The sequence below is a fragment of the Filicampus tigris genome, chromosome 20 (genome assembly GCF_054856515.1).
Source record: "Filicampus tigris isolate MCC_2025a chromosome 20, RoL_Ftig_1.0, whole genome shotgun sequence".
In the NCBI taxonomy this organism is placed as follows: domain Eukaryota; kingdom Metazoa; phylum Chordata; class Actinopteri; order Syngnathiformes; family Syngnathidae; genus Filicampus; species Filicampus tigris.
In genome coordinates, this window is record NC_141236.1 from 3,226,418 (window position 1) to 3,246,458 (window position 20,041).

A 20,041-nucleotide genomic window follows, 5' to 3' on the forward strand; every position below is an offset into this window, starting at 1 on the left:
GGTCTTTTTTTGTTAAAATGGCCATGTTGGTGTTTTAAGATCATTTTTTATAGTATAAAACCAATTTCATCCACTTTACAACACTTACAGTGGCTCCTACTGGATCATGGTCACAGCAGGCTCATGCAGAGGAAACCTATTTTGGTCACCTGCATCCACAAGGTCATTTTTTGACAAAGTTGCCACCATACACCCAAGACCATAAAGTGGTTGTTTGAAAAATAATGCAGGGATGTTTTCACCCCAAAAGCAAAGTGAGGCCTCCCCATCACTATCATGGGTGAGTTATCAAACTATCTAAACACTTATGAAGTTTATGCCAATCAGGATGAGCAGTAGTTCAGCAGTCCAGTCACTGTATTACTACCATTTAATGCGATCCAGACCGCCACCAATGCCCAAACACGGCTAGTTCCATTGATATCGGTGTCTCCCCCCCAAAAAAACCAAAAAAAAAAATATATATATATATATATATATATATATATACATATATATACATATACATATATATACATATACATATATATATACATATATATATACATATATACATATATATATACATATATACATATATATATATATATATACATATATACATATACATATATATATACATATACATATATATACATATACATATATATACATATACATATATATATATATATATACATATATATATATATGTATATACACATATACATGTATATATGTATATATATATATATATATATATATATATATATATATATATATATATATATATATATATATATATACACATATACATATATATATATATATACATATATATACATATACATACAAACTAATACAAGATGCAAAGTTTCATGAATAGATATTTTTGTATTTTTATGGTAACTATAACTAACTGACCTAACTCTAACCCTTATATTCTATTTTTTTAAACTACATAGCTACAATATTAGAAACTGAATGAATTTGAAAATTGAATTTCAAATGACGCATCTGTTAAGACTTACTCGAACCTTCTTCTGTCACCATGCCAAGTCCTTCGGCCTTATTCTGCCTCTCAAATGCATTCAAGTCCAAGACACTAGCACAAAGAAATTCACAAGTTATACACTCGAGTATATATATTTTTTCATCGTATGAATAATGAAACACCGCTCTACCTGCACGACTGCATCAGTCCTGAGAGGCTTTTGAAAAAGCTCGCATCTCTTTTCTCTTTCAAGTAATCCAGCATTTTCTGGGAGGAGGGTCAAAATGACTACATTTAGAGCAAGAATGCTTCTCATGCACTATGTAGGCCAATACATATAAACACACTCACTTGCTGAACTTGCACATTGCCTCCGTTTAAGATGGAAATGCCGAGTTTGAGGGTACAAGTCACCATGGGGCCCAGGTGCCCTGATGGAAAAATAAGTTATTTTGTTAAAGGGAAAATGGTAAAAGAAAGTGTTTATTTTTTTTAATTTGTTTTCATTAAAGAAACTGTCCGCATTTTTACCTTTGCTAGCACTAATCATCTGCAAGACCATCTCAGCTGCCCCACGAGCATGAAGCCTAGCCTGCTGATACAGAATCTTCTGCTTTTCCATCTCCTTTTCCTGATGGCCATTAGACAGACACATATTGGCAGATTGTGCTAACATGACATTATTGTAATTCTAAAGCAGTGCCCTTCGTTGACATATTTTACATCAGAAAATCTCAAAAAGTACTAATGCTGTACTGTGCATTATAGACTCTGAAATAATATTGATCTCGCCTCAGTTGACTCACAAATGTATATCGTGTAAAATTTGGGCCTTGCTAAAATCCGTTGTGTGGATACGCAGGTTAATTGTATCTTTTTACCATCCAGCGGAAGAGTATTTATTGTTTTGCCTGTCGCAATACAGGAATCGCTGACTTAGGTAGGTGATCAAAGGTACATTATTTGCATTAATTATAATTTTCTAACCAATTGGTTAATTCCCACATTTCCCACAGCTGATGATTGCACAGCGCAGTAATGTGCCACAGCAGTATGGTTGGGAATTCTTGTGCTAAGGCATCCACCTCAAACGTCTTCTCTTTCTCTTCTGCATCCTCTTCTTCCTCATCCTCTGCACAGCTCTGAGAATACAAAGACGTTCAAAGTTGGTTCACTTTGGGTTTTTTTTTTCTTTCATTCCTTTTTAGATGAATAGAATATAAGAGGCCGACCTTTGCCATCATGTCAGCATATGCGATATACAAAGGATCTTCTTCTAAGTGACTGGAAAAAAAAGAGAGATGTTAAGGTAAGAAAACAACTATTTTAACAGACTTTCTGCAATGTTTGTTTATTCCACTACAGCACCTTCTTTCTGTCAAAGCGTTGTGGCTAAAATGGAGGATGAGTTGGTGTAGAGGGTCTGGCTGGACTTCAGCCACCTCTTCTTCATCCTCCTCCACAATTTTCATGGGAGTTTTCTGCATAGTCCAAAAGGTGTGAATAATGAGCTCCGGTCTAATTTCAACTTGGCACTAATCATTCTTTGTCTCCTATTACCTCCTCGATTAATCGCTGTGTTCAATGTTGGACGGTTGAACACTGAAATGACTCATGCAGATGCAATTTGTCATGTCTCGATGAATTGTGGGAAGGACAAGATGAGTAAAGAGGGGTTTACAAACACATGCACGTTATAGCAAACAGCCATCCGATGATTTTGAACATGAAAAATGAACTTGACAACGTCCCAAATAGCTAAGTGTTTAAACTAACCGAAAAACAACTAAGAGGGCACTGTAGTCCGGACAAACCTAGATTGGATCATCACCTGACTGTGTGACTGATACACCACCCACCTAGACCTGAATAGTATCATTAATCAGTATGACTACTCCAGCCTCAGAGTGCTCAAACTATCCAAACCAACAGGACTTTGGGACTCAAGTGTGTCCAAGGTTGGTACGACGAATAAGTGCACCCATAGAATAATGCATGATGACATAAGTGGAGGAAAAAAGTCTGCATCTTTATTGTATTGTATCATCTATTTCCATCCCCCCGGCCCTTCTAAAGGTAATTTTACCGTAATCATGTCAACAAACGAAAACACTACTTTATGTACTTAAAGGGGAAGTCAATCCAAACATATTTTTTTCTGGATATGTTCTATGCACGCCCACTAGTCTAAACACGGCATTCTGATTAATAATGCGTTTGTGGAATAAGAGAAATCCACCCGTTTTTAGCTAGCTCAGGGGCCCGTCCATTTTGTCACTTCTGTCGACTGAAGATGACAATGAAGTTGCTCAGGGCTCAGATAACGACCAATCATGGCTCAGCTTCAGAAAACTGGTGAGCCGTGATTGGTCGTTATCTGAGCCCTGAGCAACTTCAATGTTGTCTTCAGTCGACAGAAGTGACAAAATGGACGACCCCCCTGAGCTAGCTAAAAGTAGGTGCATTTTGCTGCTCAACTCATATTCCACAAATGCAACATGAATCCGAATTCCGTATTTCAACTAGTGGGCCTGCATAGAACATATTCTGGAAAAACATATGTTTGGGTTGACTCCCACTTTAATGTACCCGCGTTGACAAATGTCTCGAGTCTTGCTTACTGAATAGTTTGCATTGATCTTGAGTGTGAAATGTGATCTTGCGAGCATGCCACTGATGTCACGTCCACAGAGCCTACTTTATCACCACCGTCACGCTACAGACTTACAGAGAACAGCCAAAGGACAATTGATGGGTTGGATCCAGATCTGACAGCCAACAACATGGAGTGACGGTGTCTAGCGAGCGGCCCTCCTTACCACTGCTGTCAGAATGGTATAGCCTGGCTTTCTAGAGTTGTGAGCACCGGAGCCGGCCCTGTGCCTTCTGAGTCGATCATGCAGTCTTTGACCTCGAACGGATCTCTGTTTGAAGGGTTTGGCACACCTAGAACGGGGTGCCCTCGATGCTTTGGGCGAGGTCCCCACCCAGGTGCGCTCCCAAGACTCAACGGGCACAGAGCTAAAGAGGCGATCGGCGGGCAGGACTGGCAGAGGGGTGCCAACGCAGGGCACACGGGACACGGGCGAGGGCCGCCCAGTACTTACTGCCAGATCCTGAACTAGCTTTTCCTCAAAGGAGTACTCCTCTGCCTCTATCCATATTCTTTGATAGGCCGGGATGAAGAGGTTGATAGCACGATGCCTGGGAAAGGGGGAGGCATTGGGGAGGAATGGAGAGGAGTGGGGGAGGGAGGTAAAGTGGCATTAGGGTGGGTGGGTTCTGTTGAGGTTTTGGAGGCGATAGGAAGGAGTGATGTCAGGGGGGAGGGAGAGGTTCCACAATAGTGCATCTCAGGCAGGGTGGCGTGGGACCCACTGGCTTTTCTGACTGGTCACGTGTTTCATAAATTGAAATGAAATCTAAAATCCAGGAACATACAAATTGCCAGCCGCAACATTAGGAAGAATATCACTAATGTGATCCAATACAAGATAAAACAAAAATCTGCCAGTATCATGATAACTAAAAATCCAAGAATTCAAGGAAACTCATGATGGTGGAATTTTATGACTTTGATTGTGAATCCTATTACTTCCTTGTATGAACTTTCATAACAAAACGAACAGATGCAGATTGTAATCCTTTGATCCTATACTAAGATATCTCTGGTGGTTCAGACTTGTAAATATGAATTTTTAGAGCGTTATTAATAATAAAATGAAGCTTTTGGGGAAAATGGAGGTTCATGAACTACTTTTGATATTTTTTCACCCGTCTAGATGGTGCTATTGGTTTAAAGATAAACGCTATTGCAATGCAAATGTATTAAATTTCCACTGCATCTTTAAACCAAGAGAGCCATCTAGAGGAGTCAAGAAATATCATAAGTGCTTCATTTGACCATCAGTAATTATTATTTTTGTAAAGGCAGAATTTTAGATACAGCACTTGCAATGGATCTCATTAGATTATGCAAGTGTCCCGACTGCTCTGAATAAATGTACTCTGAAAACGGATCATAAATCTACTTTTATATTGCGATAAGCAAATATTACTTAATGAGCCTACTTCCTAACTCATGACTTGGTTTTCATTTTTAATCGACTCCTTTCAAGGGACACTTGCAACTTTTTTTTTTTGGTTCAATTTGAGACTTATTCAAGTTGACCAATCAGAACCAACAGTGCTGAAATAATTGGCCGCTTGGCACATATCTGTCGACGGCCTGGTGGATGAAGGGGAGGAGGGGGGTTGGACAGATGAAACATTCGCCCCGTAGTTTCACTTTACCGTCAGCAGCGAGAACAAGCGGTCAAAGCTGTAGGCTTTGAATGCCCTTTCCAGCCAAACCTCCCGATAGCCATTCAGGAAGTAATTATTATTTTTGTATCTGAGGGAGGGATGAGGTAGTATTATGCAAGAAAACAACACAGAGATCATGTCATTAGGGAGGTGATGAGGTTTTACATGGCCACACAGTGTCCAATCTCCCACCACTACTACTTGGGGATTGCTTGTTATTTAAAGTTAGCCTGAGAAGAAACAAATCTTCACTTCAGTGAGTTCAATAATTAATGTCAATATGGAAATTATTGACATTGTCTTTCTTTTTTTAAGCAGGGAGACTCTTACCTAGGTAGATTATAAAGGGGGGCCATTCGGAAGCAGGCCACCACTGCCCGTTTACGTTGTTTGGACAGCAGCTTCTGCCACACACACTTTTTATTCCTTAAAGGCTGCTCCACCTGTACAGCACAAACCGCAAAATTAATTCTACTGCTCATATAAAAAACAAAAAAAACCCATACTTGTCCATTGTGTTGTGACATAGTAATTTAACTATGTTCACTATTGTGCTTGTAATTTGCAGTACTATAGAACTGCACTGGATTACACTCTAAAAACAGTTAGGTTAAAAATAACACAATTCGGGGTAAAAAATGGACCGTTACTTGGGTCAATTTGACCCAACTTTGTTTCCCCAAATTAGGTAAAAATGTTGAAATATGACTTCTTCGGCAGCTATACTATTAGGCTAACGATAAAAATTAGTGAAATACTACACTGCAATATACAACCATATTTTTTAATATTGTTGATAGTGTCATTGTCTTTCAAACAGCAGCATTTTTGCAGTTGTACTGATCATATTCAATAGCATAGGCAAACATATTATCGATTTATTTATCTAATTTTTTACCTGTTCCAGGTGGAAAACTGCGGCCGAGATGCTCTGAACCCGATCCACCGTGAGTTCTGGGTTAACCGGCTCGTCACTCTTCATCGCGATATCTTTGTAGAGGTTCAACTGCCACTGGACAGCTGGGTCGTCGGACTACCACGACATAGGTAACGCGTGATTATGACAGTAGAACATTTAAGTACTTACTTTGGATCTCATTGGATTAGGGGAGCTCATGAGCACGATTAGAGTACCGGTAGATTTGAAACTGTTGGCTTGTTAAACATCCAACTTACCTTGTCCTGCAGATGAAGGTTCTGGCGCAAGTGGTCCTTCACCTCATCATCAGTATCTTTCTAAGACCATAAGAGAATACACTGTATAACTTGATACAATACAATACAATACAATTTTATTTATATAGCACATTTCATAACAGCTAGAGCTGTAACAAAGCACTTTACAAATAATAAACAATAAAAAGGTCATAATACACAAGTGTTAATCAATAAATTAACATAAAACACTATCTGCCAGTATCATGATAACTAAAAGGGCACACGGGACAATTAACACCGGAAAAGAGCCGAAAATTTCAGGTCTGATCAAAAGCCAGAGAATAGAAATGTGTCTTCAACCGGGTTAAGAATGGCTACAAAAACAAGTAAATAAGAGCTCTTAGGAAAACATGTTTAAATGTTTTAGGGGGTAGGCCCACCAGACTGTAACGCATCTTAGCCAAGGAGATGAGCTCCTGGTCCCCTGGGGTGCACATGTTGAGGCCAATGGGCAGCATCTTCTTCAATGCAGCCACAATCAAAGAAGTGTGGATGGAGTAGTACTCCCCTCGACGACGCTTGTGCTTCCTCTCCTGGTCACCACCAGACTAAAGTGACCAAAAGCATCTTATTAATCCCTTTTTTTCAACTATATAGATTCTCTGTTATGTGCAATATATTAGTAGTCAATTTGTTTATGTCGGAATAATATAACAGTATATTTAGGCATTTATTTTCTGTCCCACTTCTCCCCATTATGGTTCTGGGTGAGCTGGAGCTAGAAAGATATTTATCACAATACTAATCAAATCTAATTACAAAACCAAGTGATCTATTTGCTTAAATAGGAAGTCAACCAAAAATGTTCTTAACAATAACATGTTCTATGCCCTAAACACGGCACTCTGATGAATATTGCATTTGTGGAATATGAGCTCAGCAGCAAAATCCACCCGTTTTTAACCATCTCACGGGGCGGCCATTTTGTCAATTGCTGTCGGCTGAAAAGCATATCGCAGCTGCTCAGGGCTCAGGTAACAACCAATCATGGCTCGCCTGTTTTCTGAAGCTGAGCTATGATTGGTTGTTACCTGAGCCCTGATCAACTGTGATGTCATTTTCAGTTGACAGCAGGTGACAAAATGGCCGCCCCCTGAGATGGACAAAACACAGGTGGATTTTACTACTTAACTCATACCACAAACACAATATCAATCAGAATACCGTGTTTAGACTAGTGGGGCTGCATAGAACATATCACTGTAAAGAATTTCGGGGGGTTGACTTCTTTAAACAAATCAAATTGTTTTGGCCATGACCTGTCCTTCATGCAAATGATCTGTCACTTCTCATTCCCATCATATTTCATCAGCATACTTACCTTGGACATTTTCGTCTTGCCTTCTCCAGTGAGGAAGCCTAAATTATTGATCTCGTTCTGCACGACAAAGTTTTGCTCCTCACGCTTAAAATTCTGCGGTCATCAAAGAGAGAAAATGATCATTCCGCGAGGTTTTACTGTGATGTGTGCAAACTTGGTGAATATATGACTTACATGTGACTTGCACCAGAGGATGAAGATATCTGCCACCATTCGAAAGAGCTCATTGGAGTCTGTGTCAGGCTCCTTAAGCCACCTCGACCTGGTGCAGACAAAAAGATGAGCCAGAACTATTACAGTACGGTAACATCATTGCTAGATAAAAGATAAGAAGCAATATGCTGAATAGTAAATTGATCCATGAACCACATATTGTACCTGTTGATGTCGACATAGCGAATGAGCATGGGGTAGAAGGCATAGAGGTCTCGGCAGAGCACAGCAAACTCGTCCAAGATGAGAAGCTCTGCCTCCTGATTGTCACTTTTGCCATCAGCCTTCAATAACTCCTCCTCGGACACAACCTGCAACACATAATTTATCTCTATAGCTCCATGCTGAATGACAGAATACAACATGCAGGCAATCACAGGCAATGATTAATCGGCACTACAGTTACTTCAAGTTGCTTCTACCTTCACTGTCTTTTTCTTCAGTTTCTCAAGTGTTGGTAAAAAGTGGGTTCTCAGCAGACCTGCTCCTGCTTTACTGATGATTGGCTGAGAGTAGACTAGACACAGAAACAATCTGGATTTAGGCTGTTCATGCACACACTGCCTCGGCTTTCTTTAGAGTCAGACTATTGCTTGTCTCGGCTTACCTGCAATCCTCTTCATCCAGGGAGCGTCATCAATGCCCAGGTTGTTGTTGAGGATTTTGAGAATGTTCCCGAGAATGATGCTGAGGTGCTCTGATGTCACCATGGTGCAGGACTCACCACTCAGGGGTGGGTTTTCTGGACCCTTTTCCCACCAGTAGGACAGGTAGTTGCACAGCATGGGCAGGATCACTTCAATCACCTGCAGGAGAAAGTCAGGGACGTATCAATAAATGACAGAGATGCAAAGCTGAACTACCAATTCAATGTGATATTTACGTATAGACCTTGTGAAAACCAAATTCGTTTTGGGTGCCTTACACCTCGCAAAGAACCAGTGCACCACTGTTACTTTTCCGCTAAGTTGAAGTGTTATGCTTAATATTTTCTCAATATTTGTACCTGCGGCATCTCGGTGTAGCGCGCGCCAGTCTCTGAGACATCGTTGACATCCTTGAGCAGCTTGTCAAGACGAGGCATCTCTGGACACATTTCCTCCACCGTATCAGGCATACTTAGGACTAGAGAGGTAACGCTATTTTAAAAAACATGTATCGAAATGATGCATCAATTCTAAGAAAAAACATCAAATAAAAAAAAGTGGACACTGACTGTCCCTCTCGCGTGGTGTCTTGGTGTTGAAGACGGAGAGTGGGTTGTGGGTGTTCAGATGAGGTTCCAGGAAAGCTACAGGCATGGCGCCCACTAGAGTGGCCAGGCTCTCACCAAGTGCTGGCAGATACCTGCAAGCCAACATGGACAGTGTGTATAGTCCATCTAAAATTAAAAACAATGACAGCCACTTTACAAGATTTACGTTGATGTTGCTAGGCCCAAGTTTACGCAGAAAAGGATGCTGTGTTCCCTGGTGCAAATGATATGCGCGAGTAAGTGACCCCACTCCAAAAAAGTTTGCAATTGATTATAGATCCCACAAAATAGCAGAAAAGCACTACTTTTGTCTAAATGAAACTCTTTAAAGTGGAAATTGACCCCAAAAAGTTCTTAGCAATAATATGTTCTATGCTCCTTCACTAGTTAAACACGGTATTCTGATCAATATTACGTTTGTGGAACATGAGTTAAGCTGCAAAAGCCACCGGATTTTACCCATCTCAGGGGGCGGCCATTTTGTCACTTCTGTCAACTGGAGATGACATCGAAGTTGGTGAAGGCTCAGATAACGACCAATCACGGCTCAACTGTTTTCTGAAGCTGAGCCATGATTGGTCGTTATCTGAGCCCTGAGCAATTGTGATGTCTTTATCACTCGACAGCAAGTGGCAAAATGGCCACCCCCTGAGATGAACAAAAATGGGTGGATTTTACTGCTTAACTCATGTTCCACAAACACAATATTAATCAGAATTCCATATTTCAACAAGACGGCCTGCAAAGAACATATTCTTATAAACAACATTTTTGGGTTGACTTCAACTTTAGCTCACTTTAACATACTGTAATTTCCTATAGATATTAGCACCAAGTTGCCATCTGATGGCGCCAAAGAACAACTGATGGTTAAATGAAACTCCTAAATTCAACTCAACAGCATTCCTTGGCACAATATGGCACCAAAATAATCATTTTATTGCTTTTGGGGCAATATGGAGTAAGTGGTCCACCTTTCCACAAAGATGCTCTTTCCTGTTCCCAGCGAGTAGTAACAAGTAAGGATTCGGTAGCAGGACAGCTGAACATCATCCACTGAAACATAAATCCAATGTATAATTTTGACATGCTAAATAGTGTGTAAAAACAGTGTAAAGACTGCTTGAATGTTGAACATGGAAAGAGGAACTCACACAGCAGGTCCACACCAAAATTGTGTGTTTTGATGTGATCAAATAAGGCAGTGAGGATAGGCAGAAGTGCCACAGTCACGTAGTGAATGCTCTGACTGATGCTCTTCATCTGGGCACGCGATTGCATGAACTTGCCCAGTTTGAGCATCTCCAGAAGCTTCTCCAGGTCTTCCGCGGCATTATCAAAAAAGGTCCGAAACCCAGCTTTGACCAGCTCTGTACCTGACTTCATCACTGTTCTGAGAGAAGAATTGTGCAGAATTATATGCGGTGCAAACACTTGTGTATTGTCTAGTCTAGAAAGAGAGAAATTTGAAATATACATGCCTGGTGTCAAGTGAGTGAGTGAGAATGTGAAGGCAGCTCACCATCATTGAAGAGTCACTTCCTGTAAGAGTAAATTCCATTAGGAATGGGGCAGGATCCTTTTGGAAATAGAGCACATTATTATCTGATATCATGTGTTAAAGTGCTCAATATTTTTAGCAAATACAGTATGCAGGGGCTGTAAAGTAATTTCTTGGTTACTTCAAAATTTCTTCCGAGGTCAATAATACTTCATGGCTGCAAACGGTGGTGCTCGTCAAATGGCAGTAAATCAAAAGAGTAAGAAGAAATACTAAAGTAAATTCTTATTCACATTGTTTAAAGGGAAGTCTACCCCAAAATTGTCTTTACAGTAATATGTTCTATGCAGCCCCAATAGTCTAAACACTTCATTCTGATTGATATTGTGTTTGTGGAATAGGAATTAAGTCGTAAAATCTACCAGTTTTTTTCTATCTCAGGGGGCGGCCATTTTGTCACTTGCTGTCGACTGAAAATGACATCACGGTTGCTAAGGAAACAACCAATCATCTTAATCATCAGCTTCGGAAAACAGGTAAGCCGTAATATTGTGACGTATCCGACACCCGAAAATCCCAATGACTATAAGGTGCAAGGCAAAGAGGGTGAAAGAGGACAGCCTTACCAAAGAGAGAAATCCTGTGCCTGACAAGAGCTGCCAGTTTACAGAAAAGGCTGGAAAAGACACATTAAGTAGGACATTTACGAAACAAAAGCACAGGAGGAAAAACATATAGGAGGGAATGTTTTCATGCAATGAGATCAGAGAAGAAACGAAACATTGACAACATGGTACCTTGTGACCATCTCTTTTTCTTTGTTGGAGGCATACCCACAGCTGCTCAGGTTCTTGCTGGGCGTGGACAGGAAGTAGAGGCAGTGGTTCTTAAAAGTCTGATCCGTCAGCGGGAGCAATACCTGAACACAGCACAGGCTGCTGTGAGGCGTTTACTATCAGTAATTTGAAACAGAAGGATTTTGTGGTCATGACATTATACTTGTTGGAACGCAGTAGTATTTTTGCCATTTGAAATTACTCTAAATAATGACAAAACATTTACTGATAAACCTCAATTTTGCTTATTGCGACATTTCCTTATTCCCATTCCCAGTGTGAATGTATTTCCCGACCTTAGCAAAGAACTTGATTTCCTGGTCATGAGGTGATTTGTCAGTCTTGCCGCTTGTGGCCATTGCCTCTGGAAGGACGGCGGACAATCTTGCTTAGGTTCATTCAAGCTCGAAACCGCTCCATTCCAGTTCACCTGTATTTAAAATCTTATCAACTCACCAAGGTGTGCGATGAATTCCTGGGCAGAGTCGACACATTTGAGCAGCCTCTTGAGAAACTTGTAGGCAAAACGTTTCTCCATGGATGAGGAGTCCTGCTCCATGTCTTTCAGACCTCTGTGATGTGAACCGATAAAAATGGTAATTGATCAACAAAGTAATCCAGTGATTCCAGAAACTTGATTGTCCAGGAACATTTTTCAACAGTTAAAAAAAACAACAACTTGATTTAGTCAGACCTTGTTATGGCATAGCCGCTCATCTGCAAGAACTTGAAGAGCTCTTGGGCCTTCTCTCTGTCTCTGTACTTCTCTTTAGCAGTCAGGGTATCATAGGGTACCAGCAGCGGGTGGCTCCCTCCTCCTGGTGGGACACATTCAATTCATAATCAATATCATCAAAAAGTTATTACATCAAGTTTTTGTGAAAATAGTATAAATACCTAATATATCTGATCATGTGTGCATACCTTTGCTCATGAGTTCACTCTTCTTCTTCTTGGCCCAGATGTTGTGATAATTTTCTGCAATCACCTCAACCATGCCCTGCAGGTATTCAAATGTGGCAAATTTGACAACTTCCTGATTTTGTGAGCATATTCCTGATAAGTCACGTCCTGCTAGTAGGTAGTAGTGATGGGAAAATGAAGCTTCATGATCCACTTGTGATATTTTTTCACTCCTCTAGATGGTGTTCTTGGTTTAAAGATCAATGCTATTGCAATGGAAATGTATTTAATTTCCACTACATCTTTAAACCAAGAGTGCCATCTAGAGGAGTCCAAAAATATCACAAGTGCTTCATGAAGCTTCATTTGACCATCATTAGTACGTAGCACAGCGCATGATGTCTCCATGGTTCTCGACAGCATGGACAAAAACTAACCTGCAGCTCTCTGGACAACGTGAAATCGTGCAGGTCCATCGGAGCAGGAGTGAATCCGTTGACCTAAAAAGTAAAACAACATGTAGAACACAAGTGAAATCATTATTTATTTAGCATCATAAATGGAGGGCTTGCACAGCCGGACTTTACCTGTGTCTCTGAGATCTTTCGTTGTTTCTCATTTTCCCGTTGTTGAAACATGGCTTCGCCTTCCTTGGTCCTCTCAATGTTCCAATCCATGGCCAGCATGCTCTTCAACGACTCCCTCGCCGGCCATCGGTATGTTTCTTTCTCCTAACGCACACACAAAAAAAAGCTTGCATTTATTTCCAACTGCCTCTGTACTGCATGAATAAAAATGCTATCATCCGTTTGAATGCTCCGTCTAGTTTTAACTCACCTTCTCGCTCAGAGTTTGGTAAGGCTTCAGCAGCGGATGCTTTTTGGCGTGCTCATCCATGCTGTCTCCGTGTTTCCACCCTGCGGACACCTGGAGGAGCATGACCATGTTCAACAGAAGATACGTAGATTCTCTCAACCGTATGACGTCTCTACTTTCCATCTGCTGGGACCAACCTTCTCTGAAGACCACTTGTCATGGGAATGCTCCGCATATTTGTTGGCAATGTACTCAAGTTTTTCAGGTAGGGAGATACTGCAAGGGGAGTGTTTAAGCATCTAAAATTAATGGGATATTTTATGACTAATTTACAGCACTATGTAAATTTGTCACTCGTAAACATGAATGCTTACTGAATGGCTTTTTCTTTTTTTTTTTTTAACCGTCTAATAAATTTAATAGTTCATTTTATTATATACGGTTTGTTTTACCCCTGTGACTCCTAAGTGTTGACAGTTAAGCACTTACTTGGCAGTGTTTATGGGTTTGGGGTCAAAGTTCCCCTGCGCATCGATGGATGCTTGGTTCTCCAGTGTTGCTCCTAAACTGACATCCACAAAATCAGGTGGCAGGGCTCCAGCAATGGCACAAAGGCAGGAGTTGGCCATTTTGAACAGTTCGCCATCATATTTCTACATGAAGAGAGGGCTGTTATACAGGATATGCGCAGGTCTGCTTAACTACTGCATGGATGAATTGAGCGGAGCGAGCCAGTGGGAAAAGCGGAAGAAGTAGAAAGGGTTGGCCTGTCGCGGATTTATAAAAGATTCAAGCGTTTTAGCACCATTGCTCACTGCTGCGTCATTGCGCTTTCACTTCGCTTGCTCTGATTTCTAAGAATCAAGTTCGAAACAGAAGCAACAAACAAGGCAGTTGTTCAACAATGAGTAACCTAAAATGATCTTAAAAATGATACTCGTTTGTACCTTTTGAGAGAGTGAGTCAAAAATTCCCCAGAAAAGTTTCTTGGTGAGAAGGAGCTCCTCCTCTGAGGCTGTGCCAAAGGTGTTCATCCCAGATGGCAGACAATAGTACTTCCAGTTCTGCTCATAGTGGTTGGTCAGCAGCTACAGGTCAAACACAGGAAACTGCTTAAAAAACAGTCCCGTCTGTAATGTATCTACGTCTTAAACCAGGAAGTTGACATTCAGATCCAAAGTTGGTACTTAAGGTTACTGGCCAAACAAAAGACTGCATTGATGTGACCTGATTGTGAAGCTTGCCGTTTTCCAGCAGTCAACCGACAGCGGCATGATTTATTCCAAGTGTCGATATGGAATTGATGGGCCAAACTGTGCGCAGCATCTTACCTTTAGAGGTATGCTGCAGTATTCCGTGAGCATGGGAACATCAAACACCAAGCGTCTGAGCAGCTGCTGCATCATGGAGGGACGCAGATGCCTGTCAATCAAATTGGAATTTGAGGTCAAACAAAACATACAGAGGCAATGTAGAGTAGAATATTAGGCATGACTAGTTTGTGATATGTTTATGGTTTAAACTATTGAGAATTGTAAATTCTAAACCTTTGCTTTTGTAGGAGTGAGTGGGCTCCCTATCCCCTACAAATTGTAGGGCATGACTACATTTATTTCTCTCACGATAGAAGGGTTGACTGTAATTTACCAACTTCTCCACTAGGTGGCGCGACTAATCCTAATTATGTTGTTCATTTCAGTACTTAAGGCTACAATGTGGTCATCTTTGACAATGCACTTTTAATTCTGTTTGGCTCTTTTGATTGTGTAGGTCGGGGGTGTCCAAACTTTTTTCCTCCCAAGGGCTACTCTGACATTCTTCTCATTTAATTTATGTAACAAGCAAAAACCAATCCATCAGTCTATAAATTCCCCCCTGCGCCGCGCCGTAGTCTGTACACCGCTGTTGCAGATGTACCTAATTATCAAACATCCCACGAAAAACTGGATGCATGCATGTGTATCCTCTCCAAGCTTACTTGCAGATAGTCAGCAGGCACTCCTGAATAACATCTCTCTGTGCTTTGGTGAGCGAGCGGCCTTTGGAGAGGCGATAGATGGTTTGCAGCGTGGTGTCGATCAGCTTCGCGTAGTGCTCCGTGCTGGCGAACAAGGCGGCGCAGCGGGTCAGCAGAGGCAGCAGAGCTGAGCCGATGTACCTGTTCATAGCCAACGCCGTCTCGGTGGTACTCAGCACCTCCTGTGTGAAACACAGCAATGGATGCAATGGGTACATGAAACGTCTTATACAGTATACTGTAATATAACTAATGAAGACGTTCGCGAAGCATGACTGCACTCCTCAGAAAACAAGACTAGTGGAGGGTTAGTGATCATGGCCATGTACGGTAGTGATGGTCAAATGAAGCTTCATGAAGCACTTGTGATATTTTTTGACTCCTCAATCGCACTCTCGGTTTAAAGATGTAGTGGGAATTTAATACATTTCCATTGCAATAGCGCTTGGAACCAATAGCACCATCTAGAGGAGTGAAAAAAATATCACAAGTGGTTCATGAAGCTTCATTTTCCCATCACTAAAGCATGCGGCAAAAAGTAAGCCCAAGGACATTGGAGTTGGGATAGTTAAATATTCATCTGATGACATTGTAGAACATCATTAGCGAGCAAGGCAACACAGGCTGAATATGAATTATGTCTGTGAATTGAAAATATGTAATTAAACTACACTTTGTCTAATTCAATATACATAATAAACAGTTGTATTGGATCTTAGTGACTGACAATGATGTTTCGAGTTTGGATTCCGAGTGAAGGCATGATGGCAATCATTTTTGGTCCTTATTTACCGTGTCTAAAGAGGCAGCAGTCTGGAGGTCGGGCAGGAAGCCGACCTCCAACAGCTGGAGGAGGAAGCTTTGGTCCTCGATGCCGTACACCCTGTCCAAGAATAGCACCATGGGGGCCTTGTGATCCGGACAGAAACAAGCTGACATATCGGGTTCTGTCACTTCGCCATCTGTAGGTTAAACACATGGTTAGTTAATTGAGGATTTAATTACACGCGTTGTCAACACGCATTTAGTGTAATGAAAGACAAGTCTACTTAACTATTGGCTGGAAACAAATGACCATATTTTTGTTTACAGTTATGGCTTGACTTAATAAAGCAACACACCTTTGTTAACCACGGGCTTTGTGAGGGGAATGCTGATGACGCCAACTAAATCAGTGGTGGGAACCAGCGAGCGTAGAATGGCTCGAATACGCAGAGCTTCACCTTTACCTGCATTGATCAGCTGTCAGAGACATCAAAGCATCCAAGTGAGAAACCTTGTGTGATATGTGCGAGATTTTTTATTTTATTTTTTTAAATATATATAGCCTCACGTGCATCTCTGGAGCGCAGCGACCCAGCAGGTCAATGAGGGCGGAGTAGAAGGACATGATAGCGTTGCCCATGTGAATTATTTCCTCCTCTTCTTCACCAGATCTGATTTACATACACATACAATACCTATAAACCTTACATTGCAATCCTTTGATAGTATTTAAATCAATGTTCTGGCACATCACGTAATCTCCTAATACCCATATATGTTTTCAGACTGACACAGTGCAGTCTGACTATGTCAAGTTCTGATGCAGCTAGGGATGCTCAAATGAAGCTTCATGAAGCACTTGTGATATTTTTGACTCCTCTAGATGGCACTCCTGGTTTAAAGGTGTAGTGGAAATTTAATACATTTCTAATGCAATAGCATTTATCTTTAAACCAAGAACACCATCAAGAGGAGTGAAAAAATATCACAAGTGGTTCATGAAGCTTCATTTTGCCATCACTAGATACAGCTCTGAAGATGTTATTGTACAGGTGTACCTAATAATGTGTCCTGAGAGTGTATTAACATCTGCCTTCTTCAATAAATGTCCCACAACCTTTTATTGAGCTTGATTCCATAACTCACTTCAGTCTGAAGGAGTGTGGAAGTTAGGCCGCATCTTGAATGAATAAATCAAAGTTTCAGCAGGAAAAAAAAACATTTGCTTAACCCGCATATTTCCAAAGAAGGTTGAGAATGGACTATAATAAATGTCGGATGAATTACAAGAAGGCGCAAAGCTTCACCATAGTGAATGAAATACCATAGAGTTGAATTAACCTTATTCAATAGTCAACAGTAAATAAACTGTCCTTATGATGGCTTACTGGTTGTCTGTGTTTGCATTTGTAATGGATTACGCCAGAAATCAACTTCTACCCCATCAGTATGGCAATGATCAATATATTCTGCTGTGGCATCCTACCGGATATAATGTTGTGTCAGAAGCTTTACAAGTCACCTTGCAGATGACGCCAAATGTAGCCATCTAACCTTCGTAAGATCACAGTTTTGGAAAGATAAAATGGGTTCGCACCCAGCCGTGATGGCAGCTGAGGCTTTGGGCAGGTCTAGAGCAGGATCCTTAGAAATCTTGATGGCCTCTTTCATGGCCGCCAGTAGACCCTGGCCCCCCTCTCCCCGCAGAGCTGGGCCAAAACACTCGGGACGTCGGATCAGCAGCTTCACCACCACGTTGGCATTTTCCTCGACACTCTCACCTGGGACGCAACGGCAGCAGAATCAAAAGTTTAGTTAATCGTGAGGATTTTTTTAGGTTAAAGATGCCAGAATGGAACACCCATGGAAATACATTATTTTCAATGGAAACATTTTCTTCCGTATGAGAACTTTTTCTATTTTCATTTTAATTATATTACCCCCTGTAAGTAATTTTTTCATCTGTCTCTTGAAAATGTTGATCTTAGTAACACCTACTGGAACAGTCTGGCCATGCCAATTTTCATTCATTGATGTCATAATGCAAGTTTACAGAAACATCAAATGCGGCAATGCTTAAACCATAACTATCATACACTTACCATTGCAGAAGACGGCAAACCTAAGGAAGGACAGGTAACGCTCCCCTTCTATGGGGTTCCATCCCAGGTCTGGGTAACCCTTGGCAACCAGCATGGCACAACTCTGAAGACCACATCCTGCAAGGTATGTCACCACCTACAAACACACACATGCAATTTCACTCCAGAAGACTTTAATAGTGCACTCTGTCACTGACAGTTAGTTTGATGGATTTGCTGAGCAAGCGGAGTCTCACGGTACAAAGTCAGACTTCATTTTTCTCTGAGAAGGCGTGGGTGGGTCGGGCCTCTATTTGCTTACTAAGACTTTATATTCCGTGTTGATGCATCATCTTGCTCCAGTGCCTTAATTTTAATTTGACAGGAAAACACTGAACATTTGGGCATTGCATGTATTTGATGTTAAAGAAAATTTACATAAAATTATGCTTGAATCTGATGGTGTTTAACACTATCATAATAAAAATGAATACATTGAAGCCATCTTGAAAAAAAATTGAATCACAATGACAACTGCATTAGAGTTCAAATGATTAATTTTCCACCAGTGCAAATATGGAAACATAACCAATAGCCAGCTGATTATTTTTTTTATAGTTATGGGAAAATGAAGCTTCATGAACCACTTGTGATATTTTGTAACTCCTCTTCATGGTACTCTGGGTTTAAAAATAAATGCTATTGCAATGGAAATGAATTAAATTTCCACGACATCTTCAAACCAAGAGTTCCATGGTGAGGTGTGTTGTAAAAAAATAAATCACTCCTTTTTTAATCAAATTTTTACAGTTCTTCCAAATTGTTATGCTGAACAAAAAATATATTAACGCATAATTCTGCATCTACAGTTCACTCACCTTATTGTAACAGTCTGTTCCTTACTATTATTTTTTATATTTAAACTGAAATAATACCCCTGATAATCCCCCCCCCAAAAAAATCTTTTTAAGAGTAACATTTTTGTATTTGATCTCATTAAAAAGTACGTATACCTAATGAGTTTTGATCTCAGCAAAAGCTAACCTTTTCTAGATCCGGTTCCTCCAGGGCCAGAGCGAGGCCGTTGTTGTCCATCAATGACGATGCGGCAACATCCAGTGGCGTGGAGCCCCGCATGGCTTCAGAGGCTTCAAACGCACATGTTTAAAAGTGTTAAATATACTCCTTGTTTAATTCATAGAGAGGAAAAACTTGAAAAAGCATTACTGCCACAATAGATTAAAAACATAAGAAGCAGAAGAATAACGCAGTACTTTAACTCATCAATCCAACCTCAAATAACCCAGAGTTGACATGCTTCCTCGGTCCTCGCTGCAGTTATCCTATTTGTATCAGTGGCAACCCTTTAAGATAATAGCTTGTATTATAGATTATTATTATCCAATGGCCGTTAACTGAGGAATTTCGCCTCTGCTGGCTGCATTGTTCGAGGAACTGTTGGCCACAGTCTGATTTGTTTTCTTTCTTTGGGGGGTAAGGGATCTGTCCCGGTAAGACTGCTTCAGTGTACAAAGCAAAGACCAAAAAGGCATGTGTTTGGTGTGGAAGAACTACAGACAAGCATCCATCCATCCGACGTATGCGAGCTTTGGGTGAGAGGTAAAGCCCTGGACTCGTTTTCCAGACAAAAGCACAAAAAAACATTCAAACATAGATCCATTGCTACATACCCAGACCAACACTGCTGTTCTCCAGCAGGTAGCTGAGGTGGTCAAACATGGCTTTCTGGTTTTGGCGGCTAATACGACAGAAATAGCACAAAAAGCGACAACAGCTTGCAACCATCTTGGGGAAGGCAATTTCCTGTGGATGAAGA

The 20,041-nt window shown here is 40.8% G+C and overlaps 2 protein-coding genes across 9 annotated transcripts in view; one reads left to right on the plus strand and one right to left on the minus strand.

Moving 5' to 3' along the window:
- The window catches only part of ryr3 (ryanodine receptor 3), an 83,414-nt gene that overhangs the window by 14,017 nt on the left and 49,356 nt on the right, over positions 1 to 20,041 (minus strand). For 2 of the 3 annotated variants that reach the window (XM_086018035.1, XM_086018034.1), the window contains exons 43-85: positions 19,896 to 20,028; positions 19,249 to 19,352; positions 18,226 to 18,361; positions 17,721 to 17,904; positions 16,692 to 16,794; positions 16,480 to 16,600; positions 16,151 to 16,320; positions 15,320 to 15,540; positions 14,673 to 14,763; positions 14,289 to 14,429; positions 13,831 to 13,994; positions 13,539 to 13,617; positions 13,363 to 13,452; positions 13,113 to 13,256; positions 12,963 to 13,025; positions 12,547 to 12,622; positions 12,317 to 12,440; positions 12,079 to 12,194; positions 11,919 to 11,986; positions 11,584 to 11,705; positions 11,413 to 11,462; positions 10,767 to 10,827; positions 10,440 to 10,678; positions 10,260 to 10,341; positions 9,247 to 9,377; positions 9,037 to 9,155; positions 8,638 to 8,836; positions 8,453 to 8,547; positions 8,196 to 8,341; positions 7,992 to 8,079; positions 7,818 to 7,910; positions 6,877 to 7,044; positions 6,455 to 6,514; positions 6,177 to 6,311; positions 5,609 to 5,721; positions 5,267 to 5,366; positions 2,342 to 2,454; positions 2,206 to 2,257; positions 2,059 to 2,115; positions 1,505 to 1,604; positions 1,325 to 1,404; positions 1,164 to 1,240; positions 1,011 to 1,084 (exon numbers count right to left, since the gene is read on the minus strand). In XM_086018035.1, the coding sequence (XP_085874161.1) occupies positions 1,011 to 1,084; positions 1,164 to 1,240; positions 1,325 to 1,404; positions 1,505 to 1,604; positions 2,059 to 2,115; positions 2,206 to 2,257; positions 2,342 to 2,454; positions 5,267 to 5,366; positions 5,609 to 5,721; positions 6,177 to 6,311; positions 6,455 to 6,514; positions 6,877 to 7,044; positions 7,818 to 7,910; positions 7,992 to 8,079; positions 8,196 to 8,341; positions 8,453 to 8,547; positions 8,638 to 8,836; positions 9,037 to 9,155; positions 9,247 to 9,377; positions 10,260 to 10,341; positions 10,440 to 10,678; positions 10,767 to 10,827; positions 11,413 to 11,462; positions 11,584 to 11,705; positions 11,919 to 11,986; positions 12,079 to 12,194; positions 12,317 to 12,440; positions 12,547 to 12,622; positions 12,963 to 13,025; positions 13,113 to 13,256; positions 13,363 to 13,452; positions 13,539 to 13,617; positions 13,831 to 13,994; positions 14,289 to 14,429; positions 14,673 to 14,763; positions 15,320 to 15,540; positions 16,151 to 16,320; positions 16,480 to 16,600; positions 16,692 to 16,794; positions 17,721 to 17,904; positions 18,226 to 18,361; positions 19,249 to 19,352; positions 19,896 to 20,028 (4,882 nt within the window). Of the gene's footprint in view, positions 1 to 1,010; positions 1,085 to 1,163; positions 1,241 to 1,324; positions 1,405 to 1,504; positions 1,605 to 2,058; positions 2,116 to 2,205; positions 2,258 to 2,341; positions 2,455 to 3,792; positions 4,178 to 5,266; positions 5,367 to 5,608; positions 5,722 to 6,176; positions 6,312 to 6,454; positions 6,515 to 6,876; positions 7,045 to 7,817; positions 7,911 to 7,991; positions 8,080 to 8,195; positions 8,342 to 8,452; positions 8,548 to 8,637; positions 8,837 to 9,036; positions 9,156 to 9,246; positions 9,378 to 10,259; positions 10,342 to 10,439; positions 10,679 to 10,766; positions 10,828 to 11,412; positions 11,463 to 11,583; positions 11,706 to 11,918; positions 11,987 to 12,078; positions 12,195 to 12,316; positions 12,441 to 12,546; positions 12,623 to 12,962; positions 13,026 to 13,112; positions 13,257 to 13,362; positions 13,453 to 13,538; positions 13,618 to 13,830; positions 13,995 to 14,288; positions 14,430 to 14,672; positions 14,764 to 15,319; positions 15,541 to 16,150; positions 16,321 to 16,479; positions 16,601 to 16,691; positions 16,795 to 17,720; positions 17,905 to 18,225; positions 18,362 to 19,248; positions 19,353 to 19,895; positions 20,029 to 20,041 lie in introns of all 3 variants that reach the window. The other variant, XM_086018036.1, reaches the window with a different exon arrangement.
- The window catches only part of fmn1 (formin 1), a 97,928-nt gene that overhangs the window by 2,656 nt on the left and 75,231 nt on the right, over positions 1 to 20,041 (plus strand). For 4 of the 6 annotated variants that reach the window (XM_086018048.1, XM_086018037.1, XM_086018040.1 and 1 more), the window contains exons 4-9: positions 2,182 to 2,282; positions 6,186 to 6,325; positions 11,228 to 11,322; positions 13,209 to 13,241; positions 13,375 to 13,606; positions 18,234 to 18,349. The gene's annotated coding sequence lies outside the window, so the exon portion shown is untranslated. Of the gene's footprint in view, positions 1 to 2,181; positions 2,283 to 6,185; positions 6,326 to 11,227; positions 11,323 to 13,208; positions 13,242 to 13,374; positions 13,607 to 16,557; positions 16,626 to 18,233; positions 18,350 to 20,041 lie in introns of those variants that run through there. The other 2 variants (XM_086018041.1, XM_086018042.1) reach the window with 2 other exon arrangements.